Source organism: Paroedura picta, chromosome 5 (genome assembly GCF_049243985.1).
Source record: "Paroedura picta isolate Pp20150507F chromosome 5, Ppicta_v3.0, whole genome shotgun sequence".
Taxonomy (NCBI): Eukaryota; Metazoa; Chordata; class Lepidosauria; order Squamata; family Gekkonidae; genus Paroedura; species Paroedura picta.
The window spans coordinates 52,852,806-52,870,184 of record NC_135373.1 but is presented as its reverse complement, the minus strand read 5'-3'; the positions used below and the strand labels follow the sequence as shown (position 1 = coordinate 52,870,184).

Below are 17,379 nucleotides of genomic sequence, written 5' to 3'. Positions count from 1 at the left end.
GGCAGGGGAATCCCAGATGAGCAGTTGTGTCCAGGCCACACCTAGGAGCCTGGCTGCAGTAGTGGTGATGTTTGGGAGCATTCACTGCTGTCACAGCCAGCGTCATTGAGACTGCCAGGCTACTGTGCCATTTGGCTTCCTCCAGCTCTACACCAGGCTTGGTGCAGCTGCCAACTTCTACTTTTGAACTGGGCTGGAGCAATTCCTACTGGGTTTACCTCCTGGACTATATGGCCAATGTCACTAGACCCAATTGGACAAGCTAGAGCAGCTCGTTGTGGGTTCAGCTCAGCTTTGCTGAGTTCCTTGACTGTGTGGCCAATGCCACCAGACCCAGTTGGACAAGCTAGAGCAGCTCGTTGTGGGTTCAGCTCAGCTTTGCTGAGTTCCTTGACTGTGTGGCCAATGCCACTGGGCCCAGCAGACCAGGATGTAGGGTCTCCTTCTAGGCTCAGCAAGCTTCCAGGCTGTGCAGCTAATTCCACTGGGCCCAGTAAGGGTTCCCTGGCTGGTGCCACCAATGCCACTGAACCCAGCATGGTTCCCCAGTGCCTTTGTCATTGGCTGATAAAGGTAAGTGCATTTGGGGTGGGGGGGTGTATTTACCCCCAGGGTATTTTTGTTAATTTTCAGATTTTTTAGCAAACCTGGGGACTGCTCCAAGTGTGCAGCAAAATCTCTTTAATCTACACATGCCGCAGTCTGTGGATTTAGATACCTGCAAATGGTGGCCATGGATGACTGTTAAGAGTATAAGATGACCTATCAGGTCCCTTTGAAGACTGTAAAGCCATCATTATGTTGTACCAATCCATGCACTTTGCAAGCTGCAAAAATCTGTTTCCCCTTGGACAGGACTGTGCTGCTTTGACAGCATGATACAGTGGTTAGAGTGACTATGGCAGAGTCTGCACTTACTTTTTTTATTCCATTGTCAATCCTGTTGAATTCAGATCGCTTTGAACTCGGGTCTTCTTCTCTCCCCCCCCCCCCCCCATTGAAACAGGAAAGTCTTCTGCACGTGGTTAGGGAGGCTCAGAAGAGGGGGGGAGGCAAATGAAGTCTCTTTCTCTGTTTTCTTGAAGGGGGGAGAGGATCCAAGAAGTCAGAGGAGGGTGGAAAAAATCCTTTCTTTTCTTGAAGTGGGGGGGGGGTTAAGAGGATCGAAGAAGGCAGAAAAAAAATCCAAGATCCACAGAAGTTGAGAGAAATTAGGGGCTTCTCCTTTAAGGCAAGCGTGTCACATGATCAGGTGTAGCCTATCAGAGGTTCTCTACCACGGAGCTTTCTTTCCCAAATGGATATTGAGGATTAAAAGCAGTCTGAGATATCGCACCATAAAGGTAAAGGTAAAGGTAAAGGTATCCCCTGTGCAAGCACCGAGTCATGTCTGACCCTTGGGGTGACGCCCTCTAGCGTTTTCATGGCAGACTCAATACGGGGTGGTTTGCCAGTGCCTTCCCCAGTCATTACCGTTTACCCCCCCAGCAAGCTGGGTACTCATTTTACCGACCTCGGAAGGATGGAAGGCTGAGTCAACCTTGACCCGGCTGCTGGGATTGAGGTTGGGAGTTCAATCCCAGCAGCCGGCTCAAGGTTGACTCAGCCTGTAGCTCACTCCAAATCAATCCTTCTTGCTGCAGAAGGAAAATTTAAATCGCCCAAAATCCAAACAGAAATCGCATTCTGTGTAGAGGGCAGGGACTGAATCGATCTGGGGTTGGAATAAAAGCTCAGTGCAGTTTACACCTAGGACTGGGGAAACACAGGATCAAATCCCCACCATGCCATGGAACCTTACTAGGTGATCTTGGGCCAGACACAATAAGTCTAACCTACCTCACAGGGTTGTTATGAGGATACAATGGAAGGGGAAAGAATGCTACAGGAGCCTTGGTTCTCTGTGTGGGAGCAAGATCATCAGAGGAGAGGGACAAAATCTGAGGGGCCTTGAAGCCAATGTTGTTATGCATAACAGGATAAAAATTCTACTGCAACCCCTGGGAGCTCAGGAAAGGCAGAAAACAGTTAAAATCACTCAGTCTGCTGGCTGGGCCTTTTAGCAAAGTTTAATAGGAGGCTGAGGGAAACCGTTTGCTGATCAGATCCTGCTAAACCCATCAGCCAAGCCAACACTGGAGCAAGACAAGACCAGCCAGGACAAGCTACAGTCCTTGCAGCCTCCTAACAAGGTTGTTTTGTCCATCAGTCTATGGTTTTCCTTTAGTTTTCCAGGTCCTTCATTGCTAAATCTTACAAAGGGGCAGCTCTGTTAATGTGTGGTAGCAACATAATTTAAAAAAAAAACCCTTTCCTTAACTTTTCCTACATTTTTCTCACTCTTTTCCACACTTTTTAAATTTTTGGTCTCTTCTTTTCATGATCTGCCATTTGTTTATCCCCACTTATAAATTCTCACCCACCCACCCCACTCCCTGTGTGAGAATCGCTTACATTGTTCTCCAGTTCTGAGATTCCTAGCTTTATTTTCTGATGAGTTAGGCCTGCCACAAATGGACAAAGAGATGCCCATGTGAATCATTTCATTATAGGTACGTATAAAAGCTAGCCCAGTGGTTTGTTTTGGTATGATATTTAGTATGAATCAGGGTCACATGGGGGTCCGAGAATCTTTGTCCAGGAGCCCATGGTGGATCTTGGCAGACCTGAGGGAGACAAGTGGGGTATGAAAGAATAAATGCTCAAGGCGGGCATGCAGCCAAGCCTGGTATAGTTCCTTGGTAATGTGGCCCTGACTTTGCACTCTTTGGCTTGCTTGATGTCTTCAAAGATGTAGCTATTAACTGGGGATGGCAGCTGATAACTTCAGGGCACCCACTTTCCTCAAGGGTCTCTGCATATTAGCAAGTTATAAGATGGCTTAAGTTTTATATTTGTTCCTTTTGTTGCTCTGCTTTCAGGTCAGTGGACATCAGCCCTACAAGACTGCATAGCTTAGCACAGCACTTTAGACACAGAAGCTCCAGTTTAGAGTCCCAAGGGAAGCTCCTTGGGTCAGAGAACGAGACGGGGAGCCCTGATTTCTACACCCCAAGGACTCGTAGCAGTAATGGCTCTGACCCCATGGATGACTGCTCTTCCTGCACCAGCCATTCCAGCTCCGAGCACTACTACCCGGCTCAGATGAACGCCAACTATTCCACGCTGGCCGAGGACTCCCCTTCCAAAGCCCGTGAGCGGCAGAGGCAACGGCACAAGTCAGCAGGGAATCTGGTCTCATCTAATTCAGGAAGTATGCCCAACCTGGCAGCGGGGAACAGCACCAGCCACCATGGAGTCTATCTGCACAGCCAGAGCCAGCCTTCTTCCCAGTACCGGATCAAAGAGTACCCTTTGTACATTGAAGGGAGCTCCACCCCGGTGGTGGTGCGCAGCCTGGAGAACGACCAGGAGGGACACTACAGCGTTAAAGCACAATTTAAAACCTCCAACTCGTACACAGCAGGGGGGATGTTTAAGGAAAACTGGAATGGGGATGAAGTAGACTCAGTGAGACTGACCCCCTCCCGGTCTCAGATCATAAGAACTCCGTCCTTGGGCCGGGAGGGTCACGAGAAAGGATCGGGACGGACAGTGGTGTCTGATGAGCTGAGGCTATGGTATCAGCGGTCCACGGCTTCCCACAAAGACCACAGCCGTTTGTCGCACACAAGTTCTACTTCTTCAGACAGCAGCTCCCAGTACAGCACCTCCTCTCAAAGCACCTTCATGGCGCATGGCAGGGTAACCAGGGGGCCTCAGATGTGCAAAGCAACGTCAGGTGAGAAGACGCTGCGTTGTGTCAATAAGGGTGCTGGCTGTGGGCTGGGGCAAAGTTGTCAGCCCGCGAGAAATAAATTTGTGAGCAAATGAGGCTCCTTGGAGGCAAGAGGCTGCTCCCTGCATCTCTGGATGATTTACTGCTCTGTCCAGCTCACGTGGGCAATGGGTAGATCAGTCAGCTGGCAGCCTGTTGGCAGCTGGAACTTTTGTTCACTTTCTAGTTCTGCAGTATGGGGCTGATACTATTTGACTTTAGAGGTGGCTGTGTGGTTTAAAGACGATGGCACGTTCCAAGAATGCTAGCAGCAAAATATTACTGTCTTCATTTGTTCTATTAATATGCTGTGGCCCTACCCGAGAAGAATCTTGCAGAACAGTTGCAAACTTTGTTGATGCTTGAGGGCAGGACAATGAATGCTCATACGTTCAGCAAGCATATAATGCAACTCTAATTAAACTGGTCTTTAAATGAGCTTGCGCTTGGCTGATCCTGGCCCCCACCCGGCAGTAGTTAATGTCCCGAAACCACAGGAGGTACAAGCAGCATTTCCATCTGTATGAAAAACCTCCTCCAGCCAATTCTGGGGGAGGCCTAGGCAAGCATTTTGCAACAAAGGGTCTGCCTCAGCCATGCCTGCAGAAGGGCAGCAAGCACCTGCGTGCATAACCTTAGGGTGCCTCTTCAAGTCTGTTTTCAATAAAATGTCAATTATCCCTGTGCATTCTCCCCCCCCCCCCAAAAAAAAATTCTATTGCTTCCTATTCGGGACATTAAAAATTTTCTTAAATGTGTGTGTTTTCCCCCCTTTACTGTGGCAGGAAGTTGTCAGCATACCTATGTATGTTCAGTCTAGATGCTCTATAGTGCATTTAAATTGATTTGAGTTGGACTTGAAACTCTGGCTTGTGGCTTAAGTGTTTGCTAATTTGGCAGTTGGGATCACTGCATGGCACAAAGATGCAACCCATGACCCTACAGAGGCAAGTGTATTACAACTCACCTTGAGGTGGTTGTTCTTGTTGTTATTATGATTATTATTTAATTTGTAATCCGCCCTCCCATGCAGGCTCAGGTTCCAACAACCGGTGTCACCCACCCATCCCTGATTGTAGTCTTCACACTTAGACTTGGGCATTTTCACATGGGCAAACTGAAGCTGGACAGCCTCTGAATGTTGACGGCATATTCAGACCCCTCCACATGACGTCGACAACATCCCAAGGCTGTCCAGTAGGTGGCTCACAATTTCACCATTTTTAAATTGCGATGCGGTAAATTCAGGAAAGTGGATTTACCACCCTAAAATGCATGATCCACCAGTGAGCAACCAGCGAAAAGACTGTATGGAGGGGGAAACATGCTATAGTCTAGGCAGCTTTGTCCGGCCCTTGCACCCACCCTCACCTCTCCTCTCCTCCATTTCCGCAGACCAGCAAGGGGGGGGAGCAGAAGTGATGCGGGTGTGACACACAAGAGGCTGGCTGGCCAGCCACGTTTGAATTTTTATTTGTTTTGTGTGCGTGCGCATGTGTATGTGCTCGTGCGCGCATGCTCTATCTTCTGTGGCAATGCGTATGCATTTCAATGAGAATGTATTGCCATGCTTTGGTTTCAATTTATTGTTTTTAATCATGCTTGGGGGAACTTTGGAGAGAAACCTCCGATTGGTTGCCTCCATTGATTGACAGGCCGAGGAGCAGTGAGAAAAATAGCTTGTGCATTTTTGCCCGCTAGTGAGGAGGGGAAAAGGCGAGACGTGGTGGCAGGGTGTGGAGGAGAGAAATAGCACCATTTACTCTCCTGCCATTGCGGTCAGGACACAAAAGTGCAATTTGGCACTCTGTGCAGAAATTGCCGAAATGTGTATTACTCTGTTACTCGACCTAGTAAATGTAAACCAAAAAGCATGTTCCTGCAAGGTGAGATGTTGTGGTCTGTGTAAGAGTGAGGCTAGAAGGAAATGTGGCCCTGCTGTTAGAAGGAGGCATATGGGAGTGTTTGGGGGAGGAGGCAGGAGGAGATGAGCATCACTGCTAAAGACTTCATGTGCTATTGGTGGTGCTTTTCCAACAAGCACTGTGCTGTATAGAGTCACAGCTGCATGCATTGCTGCTGCTGTTGTGTGAGACAACCCAGGATCCTCTGCCTTCCACTCACTCTGACTCTATGTATCAATTGCTTTCCAGCTGCCTTACCTCACAGTCAGAGGAGTTCCACGCCATCTAGCGAGCTAGCAGCCACGCCCCCAAGCAGCCCACATCACATCCTAGCCTGGCAGACAGGGTGAGTGTCACCGAAGACGGGAGGGGGAAGCAAGTCTTGGCTTTTACAGGGGTTTCCACTGCCTGTGTGTCCCTTCATCAAGGCTGCAGCTCATCTGCTCTGTCACGGCCACCTACACCACTGCAGGTTAACAGATCTGTATTGATTTGTAAGGAAGGGAAAGGAAAGCCTTAAAAAAAACCCTCCAGTTCACACTGCAGCGATCCAGACTTTCTTCCATGATGTTGGGTGAAGAGCACCACAGGGTGGATGCTTAAAGTAATTTGGATTAAACCAAAGCACAAGGTGTCTCCTCTTGAAAGGAGGGTGTCTGAGTGGCACCAACCCCACCGCCACTGTTTCTCAACCTCTGCCCACTATTTATGGGGAAACATCCCGCTCTTCCAGAACAGCCCTGTGGGAATGCAGTTGCCTGCCTGAGTTATCGTCCCATGGCTAGAGGACTCTTTCCTGTGGTGGGCTCAATTCAGCAGGCGTGTGCTCTTTGGAGGCGGTGAGTGGCAGGCAGGGAAAATGAAATCCTCGCTCAGATCCCTGCTCAGGGGAGGAAGCTGCTAGATTGGTTTGACCCTCCCTCTCCCCATCAGCAGATAGTCCCCCTATCAAAGAGGCACTCAAGGTGGAGAAGCTTAAGGCCTGGCATTGGCCCTTCATTCAGACCGTGGCACCTCCTCCACCCTCGGCGCTGCTAGACAAACTGCCAAGGGGTCGACATCAGCCATCTGTTTTTGCAGTGGGGAGGTGGTAGAGGGAGAGCAAGGACAAGAATGTCATAAGGATTAGAAGAGATGCTGCAAGTAGTCTGAACCTGCTCCATGTATTCGAAACGGCAGCCAGAAAACATCAAGCAGCTACTTGTCAGCCTGGCTGCACATGGTAACGACTGTCTGAGGCAAAGCACTCTTTTGTCACGGCAGAACTTGTGCTGCCTTGCCCAGGAAAGGCAGCATTTTTGTCCACACTCCCCCCCCCCCCAAGTCCTTCGTGTGCAGTTCCAAGGGCTGCAAAGTCTACTTGACTCCCTTCCCTACATTACTAACATCCTTTTTGTCTTTCCAAAATGATTCACCAACTTGGTTTCAGACTGGATTAATAAGCTCTTAACCATGATTTGTGTCACGGCTTTTTCTTTAACATCTCCTCTTCCCTCTTCCTTTCTGTCTCTTTCTCCTACGTTTTGTTCAGAGATGCAACAGACAGCTCACCCACTATGGATGAGTCTCAATCTCCAACTCAACAAAGTACTGATGAATAGAGGTATAGTGAGGGGATCTTTCATACTTTAAACCCCAACCCCATCAGTCTGCCTTCCTTCTTGCTTCCTCTCGCAAAACCCCAGGGTGCCAGAGGGCGTGTTGCTGCACAAGAGAAGTGCATGGGTATTAGAGAGCTTACTACAAGATCTGGATTCAGTTGTGTATTCTGACCCCTGGGTGTCAACGCAAGCATGTGAGGATTCACTCATTCTCTCCAGCTGCCAGCGCATGGCTTTCACAGCTGTGCTGCTTTCCATCTTCCCAGCTCCAGGAGTTGGCTGTTGGACTAGACTCCTGGGATGCCCAGGTCCCAACTCCCCACTTGTGCATGGAAGCTCACTGGGTGACCTTGAGCCAGTCACACACTCACTCTCAGCCGAATCTACCTCACTGGCTGATGGCTGCAAGAAAACAGAGATGGGGGGATGCTGCTTTCAGCTCTTTTAGGCCCCCACTGAAGAGGAGAGTGAGTTTTATAAAGGCGTACAATCAGGCAGTTGCTAAGCCAGCGTCAGTAGACACAGCCTGGCTTTATAGTCACATAGCTCTGTTTGACTGGCCAACAGCTCTGGAAAAGAGACTCTCCACCTGTTCCTGCTCTCCCCAGCCTCAGTGAACAGGTCCTTCCCAGCTACTTCTCATGCCATCACGCCTCCTGCTTTGCCCTGAAATGCTGATCCAATGACTTCCCTTTGGCATATGGCCTGTGACGTTCTGGTAGTGAAAGGGAAGAAATTCTGACTTGGTTGAAGCATGGTCTCTTAGTCAGTCTCTGAGCCAGGGAGTGTGTATCCTTCCAGGCAGAACCAGCTGTTTACTTTAAGGAGACACTACTGGAGTTGTATTGGAATGCCCTTTAAAACTGGGAAGGATTGGGGAGTCTCTTAAACACCTGATGGCCTGCAAACAGCGTAAACAGGTGGTTGAATAATTGCAGAGTCTTGCAATTGTCTTGTGCTAAGTGAGTAAGCCCTAATTGTAGCCAACTGCAGCAGTTTAGTTAAAACCAAGTTTTATACAATTTTCTTACTGACTGATCTAGAGAAGCTTAAGAACTTATTTCCTGCAGGTATGCAACTGCTGAATTATTCTAATTAACTGTAGCTGTAGCTTAATTCCAGATAGCTAAGCTCCAAGAAGCTGACTTCTCTTTGAGCTAAAATACTCTCAGGCCCATTCCAACAGACAAGCATAAGGTCTGCAAAGGATTTGCACATTGGCTATTCCTCAGTAATTGCTGCCAACAGGCCTTAGGGGAAAATGTACCTTTCCCAGCAGCCCAGGACACAGGAGCACAGCCTGTGATAAATGGCAGCCTTATAGTTACTCCCAAGTCAGGCCCGTGGAATGGCATGGAAGCCTCAGAAATCCCAAGACGCTCTAGTGTGTGTTTTTGTGGAGTGCTTCTGTGCCATGTTGCCCTTACAGCATGTTCTCTCCACTTCTTCTCCTCCTCCTGGACCAGCAGTTCTCAACCTGCGGGTCGAAACCGTTTCCCAGGGGTTGCTGAGGTTGCTGCCATGGCAGCAGCAGCCTCAGCAACCCAAAGGGAGTCGCGGCATTAGGAAGGTTGAGAACCACTGTCCTGGACAGTCTCTTCCATAGAAGTATACAGTTGTTAGCTTGACACCCACATACCCAAATTTTGATTTGTGCTACTCTATCAGTACACAAGCCAAACTGGGTTGGGGCTGTACATGTGGCACTCCTCTTGAGTGGCCCAAATTCCTAGGTGGAAGAAGCACCAAGAAGGGTGGCTTGAGATGTAATCTCGACCCATGCCCTGAGCTCGCTTGCATGCCTACATTTGCTCTAACCCCCACCCCCTGCTGCCCTCCTTGGCTGAGATGTTTCAGTGACTTTCATATGGGTCCCACTTCTCTTGGATCCCGCATAAATGCTTATCACCACCCCACTAGAGCCTTCTTCAATGTTCTGTTCATCAATCTCCAAACAAATAAAAGTCTGGGATTGCTCTCCCAATCTGTTTATATTTGAGTAAGATTTTTTTCCCCTATCGGGGGCTATCTCTGATTCCATTTTGAAACCACTGAAAGAAGTTCAGAATGCAGTTTTAAGCAAAACACGCTTAAAAGAGCCAGCTTGGTGTAGTGGTTAGGAGTGCAGACTGCTAATCTGGTGAGCTGGGTTTGATTTCCCACTCTTCCTCCACATGCTGGGTGATCTTGGGCTCGCCACAGCACTGAGAAAGCTGTTCTGACCAAGCAGTAATATCAGGGCTCTCTCAGCCTCACCTCCCTCACAGGGTGTCTGTTGTGGGGAGAGAAAAGCGGCATATAAGAACCAACTCTTCTTCAAAAATAGGCTGCAGCTGTATTTGGAGTGATTAGATTCAGACTTGAATCTGAATTCAGATTTGGAGTGGATAATTCAGACAAGCCATTCAGGATATCCTAGAATTGGGTTGGGGAATAGTCAAGTGTCTTAAGGTGGTCTGCTTTGCAATAAACCCTGAGGCCACGCCGATTTGGGGCACCTCCTGGATAATTAAATGATGACCAGAGTGACCTAGTTAACCTTCCAGAGTCCCAGTCCAAACGCACACCTCCTCAGTTTTCCCTTTTTGAAGACTGTACCATGCTAGTAGCAAGCAACTGGGGGGCTCGCGCATTTCTCCAAATATCTCATGGCCAAACTAGGCACTACATGCAACTCATGGCTGCCAGGGGGATCTGTAGGCCCAGCACATCTGCAAGTTCCCTGTGGGAATTCGGTCCAACATGCCACAGGGCCCTGATTGAGATTGGCACTCTGGGCCAAAAAGGAAGAAGGGCTTCAGCTCCCCCCTTGTTTTCCCAAGCCAGAACGACCCTGGGACAAGGGGTGTTATTTGCCGTATGAGGCGGGGCTGCATGTGCCGTGAGGACATGCATATTCAGCTCCCTGCGGGGGAAACATTCTTGCTCAGGGGAAGGATGAAGCCCCTCCTCCACAGTCCCCATCTGAACTGGGCCCCTGCATGTGTATCAGCCTTGAGTTCCCCTGGGGAACTTGCAGCTGCAAATCCCTATGCAGCCATAAGTTAGATGCAACATCTTGTTTAGCCCTCAGGCCTATCCCGTCCCAGATGGTGCTCTCGTGCTTCCACTGTCTCTGTTAATTGCATTGGTTTAAATTTCTGTCCCCTCTCATTATATAGGAGCTACAACAATGGCTGTTACCTGGATTCCTCCCTCTATCCAGAACTAGCCGACGTCCAGTGGTATGGACAGGAGAAAGCCAAGCCTGGAACTCTTGTGTGATCCCCCTTGACCACAGCCGTTTGAACAACATCAATGCCATTCTGAAAATCACCTCACTGCCTCTCATTTGCCTTACCCAGATGAACTGGCCCCGGCACCAGCTTCGAGTCCAAGCTTTGTTTGCAAAATACGCTGGAAGTCCTGTCTAGGCCACGTTGCTGCAAACTGCCACGAGCCCCCCTAGAAGCTCAGCAGGAGCAATGAGTGGGTCGTCCCGGGGCTGCCTTTGTAACAGCCCGGCAGGCAGGCAATTCAGTTATAGAGCATGTTGTTCTTTGGCACCCAGTACTGTCCTACCGTGTACGGTTTAAACTCTGAACGTCAAAGTACTAGGTAAACACGGGGCAACAGCTATTGTGTAGTGACCCTTGTGAAACAATACCCGAGAGGGAGTCGTGTTGTTGTTTCCGAGATGGGACCGAATACTACAGCTCGCTCTTAGCTGCCAAAGATTTTAAGAATTGTCTGTTCTAAAGGATATTTAAATATTTGGAATTCTGCTTCCCAGGAAAAAATGACAGCCTACCACTCTGTAACTTGTTCTGTCTCCTTTGTCTTGGGGCCCTGAAAGCTAATCCGGGCACATCATGGGATGGTGGTACCAATGCCTCTCTCTAAGTCTTGGCATCGATCTGCTGGGAAAAGCCACTGGGTGAACAAGACGCTGCACCCAAGGGCATTGCAAGAACAGGGACAATGAAATATTTCGATGAGATATCCCTATCATTAATCGCCAGCTGCCTAATAACTTGAAGAACCTTGTGATCATTGGTAAAGTGAAATGCCAAAAAGCTTTAGGAATAAATATATCAGTTTGCTTAGAGAACAATGTCAAGTCAAGGGATACCACATCAGGGTCTACAAGACTTGATCTTATAGATTGTGTAGCAGAAGGGCTTATTGACCAGTCAGGAAAGTGCTTTAAAGGGGGGTGGGGGTTGTTGTCGATCTACTTACCAGCAGCCTGGGTCACTTTCCTGAAAAACTAAATCGGACCAACTAATTTTTTTTTTAATTTGCATTGATACAAAACATGGTTGTCTGCCAATACCCAAAGGAAGGAAACTACAAGTTTAAATTCACACTTGAGCAATGCTTTTATACACTTTGAGAAAGCCATCACTCTTCAAGAAGGCCTCGATACTTTTAACGATGAACCATGCACAGTCTTCAGGCCCGGCTCAACCACAGGTTTTACTGGAAGGCTACTTTTGTGGAATGCGGGACAAGCAGCTTCCAGCCCAAGGCCCCCAACCTGCCCAGCAAGGCCCCTTCACAGCCCGGCTGCTGCTCCTCCCACATTCCGGTTCTGCCTCTGAGCTAGCCGAGCCAGGAAGCACCTCCCAAAGGTTGCCACTTGCACCACCACCCCTCATTTGGGCAGGTATTGGGGAGCAGTGCTGCACGTTCTTTGATGCCAATACCCAGGCCAGGGTCCCTTCCCTGGATGTGGCTGGTGATAAAAGAGAGAGGAGAGAGAAGTGGTGCTTTCCAAGGACAAGGCCCTGATTTCTCTGTGCAAGTGTTCCAAGGAACAATCAAGATGCTGCTATTACCAGGAATGCAAAAACTTCCGTCCTCCAAACACATCACGTCACTTATTGACGTGGGAAGCCTGCCTGCTGTTTAGTTTGCATTGGCACAGAAATGCTTGGGATTGGGCTGTTCTTGAGCAGTTAGGACAAGTTCCCTGGATCGCCTTTCCAGATTCTTCACCCTCACTTTTTAGCACTGAGGCCAAACTACATATTTTGGTTTTTTGAAGTGTGAGTTCCACACAGCACGTGCAGAGGGAATGGCTGTTAAAAAATACAGGACTGCCTGTTTGAGCTCGTAATGCCTGCACAAGGGGAGAAAGGGCTTCTTGCCTCGGCTCCAAGCTGTTTTCCTGTGCAAAAATGGTGTTAGTGGGGAGTTAGTTCCCAGTTTGCGCTAGTCTACATGGGCATTGTGTGCATGTGGAGCAGCAAAAACAAATAACTCCCAGTGCTCTTTTGGTGTGGGAAAGCGGGTTGTGGGGGAAGAGGCAAGACACTTCCTTTCTGTGATAAAGTTGTTTGATGGAACAGCCCAGTCCTAAGCACTTCCATTGTAGGTCGTGTAGGCCAGACAGTGGTCAGGGCTTCAATATACATATCGTCACAAAGTCCTCCAGGCTGCAGTGTGAATCAAGCACACTAATTGTGTGCAAGCCTGCAGCTATTTTGAAATGCCCCCCTCTTCCTAAATTAGATTGCAAATGAGGGCCCTGATCTTTGGAGGAGAAGTGAAGACTACAGTGGGGGGAGGCAACTAAAGAAAAAAGACTGATAACCCAAAAAGCGGGGGGGGGGGGGGGCTGCAAAATGATTAAAACTAGGAACAGATTACTAGGAACAGATAGCCTGAGTGATTTTTCAAGAACACCCCTCCCCCATCATACAAAAAAAGCATATGTGCCTTTCAAGCACTACATATATACAAAACTGACAATGGTCTACATTAATATATCATGCATTAATAGAAATACCTACAAATTATTTTTTAAAATATGCCAAAATGTGAATCATAACTCAAATGATATCATTAAAAAGCCAAACATATTTTCCAGGTGTTTCTATTTGTGTACTATATGAATTTAGACCTTTGTCACTTTTGTATACACCACCTCTATGTAGTGGTTATAGGGTATAGACTCTTTGTACAAAGATGCTCTTGAAAATCATTCAGTCTCGAGATGGGTAGCTGCATTAGTCTGTCTGTAGCAGTAGAAAAAAAACAAAACTCCAGCAGTGTCTTAAAGATTAACAAAATGTGTGGATGGGCATGAGTTTTCATGAGTCACTGCTCACATCTTTACACTGCATCTGAAGAAGTGAGTGGTGACTCAAAAGCTTGCACCTAGCCACTAATTTTCTCAGTCAAGCCATCAACATTTTCCCTTCCCACCACCATCTTGTGGGCTATCTAATCAACAGACAATAATAAAAACAGATTTCATGTGGACCTGGGGTTCTACCCTAAGAGAGGCTGCTCTCTCACAATGCTTCCCCACCACGTTGTCTCCTGCACCCTCTACTGGCAACACCCAGCTAGTGACGTCCAAAAAAAGTCTCCAAAAGCTACTACAATGAACCTCTTTATACTATACTCTATGCTCGGTAGTACTTTTGAACCTCTCTTTACTGCAGCATTAAAAGTCAATCCCTTTCCCAAGCAATTGCTGAGAGTGGGAGATGAACGGGCGTTACAGATTGCTAAAAGAACTTTCAGACTTGAATTCCCAGGATTTTGCAGGGGGGGGGGAGGAGCCATGATCGTTCAAATGGCTTTAAAAAAATTTTTTAATGTTTGCAGTGTAGCTAAATGTCTCTATTGAACCATTTACCAGACCAAACTCATCACCTAGACAACTTGATTGGTTTTTATATACTGATTTAATTATTTATTTTGCCAGAATGCTTTGCTGAGCAATGACGGGAGTTTTTCTTTTTTGTTGATGTTTTAATTGTTTGAAGAAAACGCACAGCCAGCCAGCAGCAGGGCCTTGGAGACAGCAGTCCAGTCCTGCCAATCAGTTGCCTCGCTGTGGAATTTGGCCCCCTCTGATTTGAGCCAAAAGGCAGTTCAGATGCTATTGGCATTCTTTAGCAAAAATGGTAGCAAGCATCCTAGATTAAGAAGTTTGGGGCTCCACTTGGCAAAATAAAAACCTCTCATTTGCATATCTGCAAGCAGATTAGGGGGGAAACTTATTAATGTGGGAAAGTGTTTTTTTCTTTTAAAAAACAATCAAGGCACTTGTGAGCCAGTCTGGTAGTAAAGACAGAAATTAAGTAAAACAGGTTTTACTGTTTAACTCAATTCACTTATACAAAAATGTACATAAAATGTTAATCTGGAGATTAACATCTTTTTGAGTATAACATGAGGAGGTAACTATAGCTATTGTATTCAAGCACTTGACTACCCCATGACTAAGCCCCTTGGATTTGGCTTTTGTATCCATAAAAAGGGTCCTGGACTGATACTGCAGTTTGTGTATATGTACAAACCTCCCTCCCTGCCTAGCTTTGTATATGCACATGCGCCAGATGCCATGATGGGCAGGGTTTATTTTTAAAATATTATTATATGCAGTCGAGTGTTGAAAACGTTGGGAAAGACAAGGGTCCAATTTGATTCGGTTTTTCTTTTCTTCCTCTACCAACCCGGTGATAGTTTTAGTTTTGAACATTGCAGACCCCATTCAGGTGCTACCAGATGACCAGATACTGATTAGTTAACTAGATGTAGACTGACACCCACACCCACACATATATATACATATATATATATGTCCATAGTTTTATTACAAGTTGTGTAAAATGAACTCTAGTTTAAAAATAAGGAAAAAATAGAACTCTTCTGAAACTGAAGGTAGAGCATGTAAAATGGTTTTACAGAATTCTGTGCAACGGTTAACAAGGGGAAGAAAAGCAGTTATGTTGTAGAAAAGGCTGCAGAATTTTTTAAAAAAGAATCTGCTTTTAATTTATTCTTTTTGTATTAAGAATTTGTATAGTTACCTTTACATTTTGCAAAAACAATGTTGTCAACACTTCCTTATTAAAACATTTTCGAGATGAAACTGATGATCAGAAGATTTTGGGTTTTTTTGCAGTGGCCAAAATCCAATGGGTGTCTGTAGTTGACTATCTGTGCCTGTTTGCGTCTCACACTCTCCATGATCTACCTTTTACACAATGCTACAAGTTCCTACTGAAGTTGCCTGGTGACTTTGTGTCCTAGTACCTACTCACCTGATTTACAGCTGCTAGCTCAGACTTACACCCCGAACTTCATCACACAGCAATATCAAGCTTCCAAAATGTCTACAGAACCCTCATCTGTGACACCGGTGAATTCCTCGCTTCCCCTACAACTCCAAAACATACAAGTGTTGTCACTTAGGAAGAGGCCCCACCACTGCAGTTCAAGGGTTGAATCTTTACACGCTCCTTCTGTAGCACGGGAGATGCCTAAGCATGGCCTTGCTTGAAATCACTCCATGCCTATTTCCTTTGGGACAAAACTTAGTATTCTCAGAAAAAACACACATCTGTTTTCTTCCAGTGAGAATGCACAAATGGAGCCAAGCTACAGCCTTATTCGGGCAACCATTTCAAAGTAACACAGTCACTGAAAGTGTCAAGAGGCAGCCAAAGAAGTCTTTTATCTCCTGTTTCTTGATTGCTCAAGTCTGGCAGACCATCCAGGTAGGTGGGAATAAAATAAAGTCACACCTGTATCTTGGAGGATCTAGAACAGTGGTCCCCAACCTTTCTAAGGCTGGGGACCGGCAGGGCAACTGCCCCGCCCGCGCATCGCGCATGCACAGCTGAAATTGCGCATGTGTGGCACTTTTGCGCATGCGTAAAACTGCCGCACATGCACGATTTCAGCCGCGCAGGGCGCATGTGCGCCCCGGCCACGCATGCACAGTGTGCGGCGCAGCCCTGATTCCCTCTCCCCGCCCTCCCACAGTAAGAAGCTTCCTGGGCCGCAAGCTTGCAGCCTGGGAAGTTTTTTACTGCAGGGGGGCGGGGAGAGGGAGCTGCGGCCTGGCGCCATGGCCTTCGCGGCCCGGCACCGGGCCGCAGCGCGCAGTTTGGGGACCACTGATCTAGAAGACCTAATAAAACTGCTCTACCATGCATCAAGGTAAGGGAATGCCTAAAGGCATTTCCACACATTGTTAAAAATAGCATCACACCAGCTGAGTGGTGTAAGCCTACATATAATCAGATCTCCCAGCCCCTCCTCACTTTTGTTGTCCCACTCTTCTCTGCCGCCATTTCGCACCTCTCCCCCTCCACAACTGCTGCTGGAAATGGTGGAAGAGAGCAATGCGCCAGGCAGCCAATCCCCTTTCTCCATGCTTTAAAGGGCCTGCAATGCCCGCTAATTTTTTTTTAATCAATAGCTCTCCATTGAATCGCCTGTGCATCTAATCATAGATGCACGACTACATAATGCTTCTTTATTGCCACCAATTATGGACTCATGAGTCTTGCTTCTTTTAAAAATAATCTCATTCCTGATGGGGGGGGGAAGCTTAGAGACTCATGCTTTGTGCTACAACTTTGAGGAAATTATTTTCTTTTTGCCTTTGCCTGCACAAATGAATGCCTATTCGTTGCTCCAGGCAGTTCACTTAAAAAAAACTCTCATCACCGGGAGAAGTGCGAGGGAGGGACATTGGAGGCGAAGATAGCACTTCTTTACCTCTGTACATTTTTTTTGCTGGTGGCCTGCTGGTTTCTCTCCAGTAGATAGCCCCACATATGTTGGTGAAACCATTTTTTTTGGAATTCACCAACTAGCGCTTTAAAATGGAGGATGTAGCCAGCTGTTTACTGCTCAGACGCTGCATGTTGGTGACGTAATGTGGAGGAACCAAAATATAATGTCAACGAAAGGTAGGTATCTCACTATTTTTAAAGGGTGTAGAAATCCCCCAAGTATTCCCAAGTAAAATCAGTTTTTTTTCCTTAATAAACAGAGGAGTGATTTCTAGCATTGTCATTTGACTATGTTGGGGGAAGGGGGTGACTAATCTCCCATTGTGTCCTTCTAGCCTGTAGAAACTTGATCGGAATAGCTCAGCCCAGCCTGTTCTCTTCAGATCTCAGAAGCTAACCAGGGGCAGCCCAGGGTAGTATTTGGATAAGCAACCTCTAGGGAATACCAGGGTTGTGATGCAGAGGCAGGAAATCGCAAACCATCTCTGAACATCTCTTGCTTAGAAAACCCTACAGGTCACCATAAGTCA

The 17,379-nt window shown here is 47.2% G+C and overlaps 1 protein-coding gene across 8 annotated transcripts in view; it reads left to right on the top strand.

Annotated features, from left to right (window-relative positions):
* Positions 1–15,199, top strand: part of FRMD4A (FERM domain containing 4A) — a 406,427-nt gene extending 391,228 nt beyond the window's left edge. For 6 of the 8 annotated variants that reach the window (XM_077337977.1, XM_077337979.1, XM_077337975.1 and 3 more), the window contains 3 exons: positions 2,922–3,781; positions 5,971–6,067; positions 10,484–15,199. In XM_077337977.1, coding sequence (XP_077194092.1) covers positions 2,922–3,781; positions 5,971–6,067; positions 10,484–10,586 — 1,060 coding nt within the window. In that variant the 3' untranslated portion in view covers positions 10,587–15,199. Of the gene's footprint in view, positions 1–2,921; positions 3,782–5,970; positions 6,068–7,252; positions 7,325–10,483 lie in introns of all 8 variants that reach the window. The other 2 variants (XM_077337978.1, XM_077337982.1) reach the window with 2 other exon arrangements.
* The last annotated feature ends 2,180 nt before the right edge of the window (positions 15,200–17,379 follow it).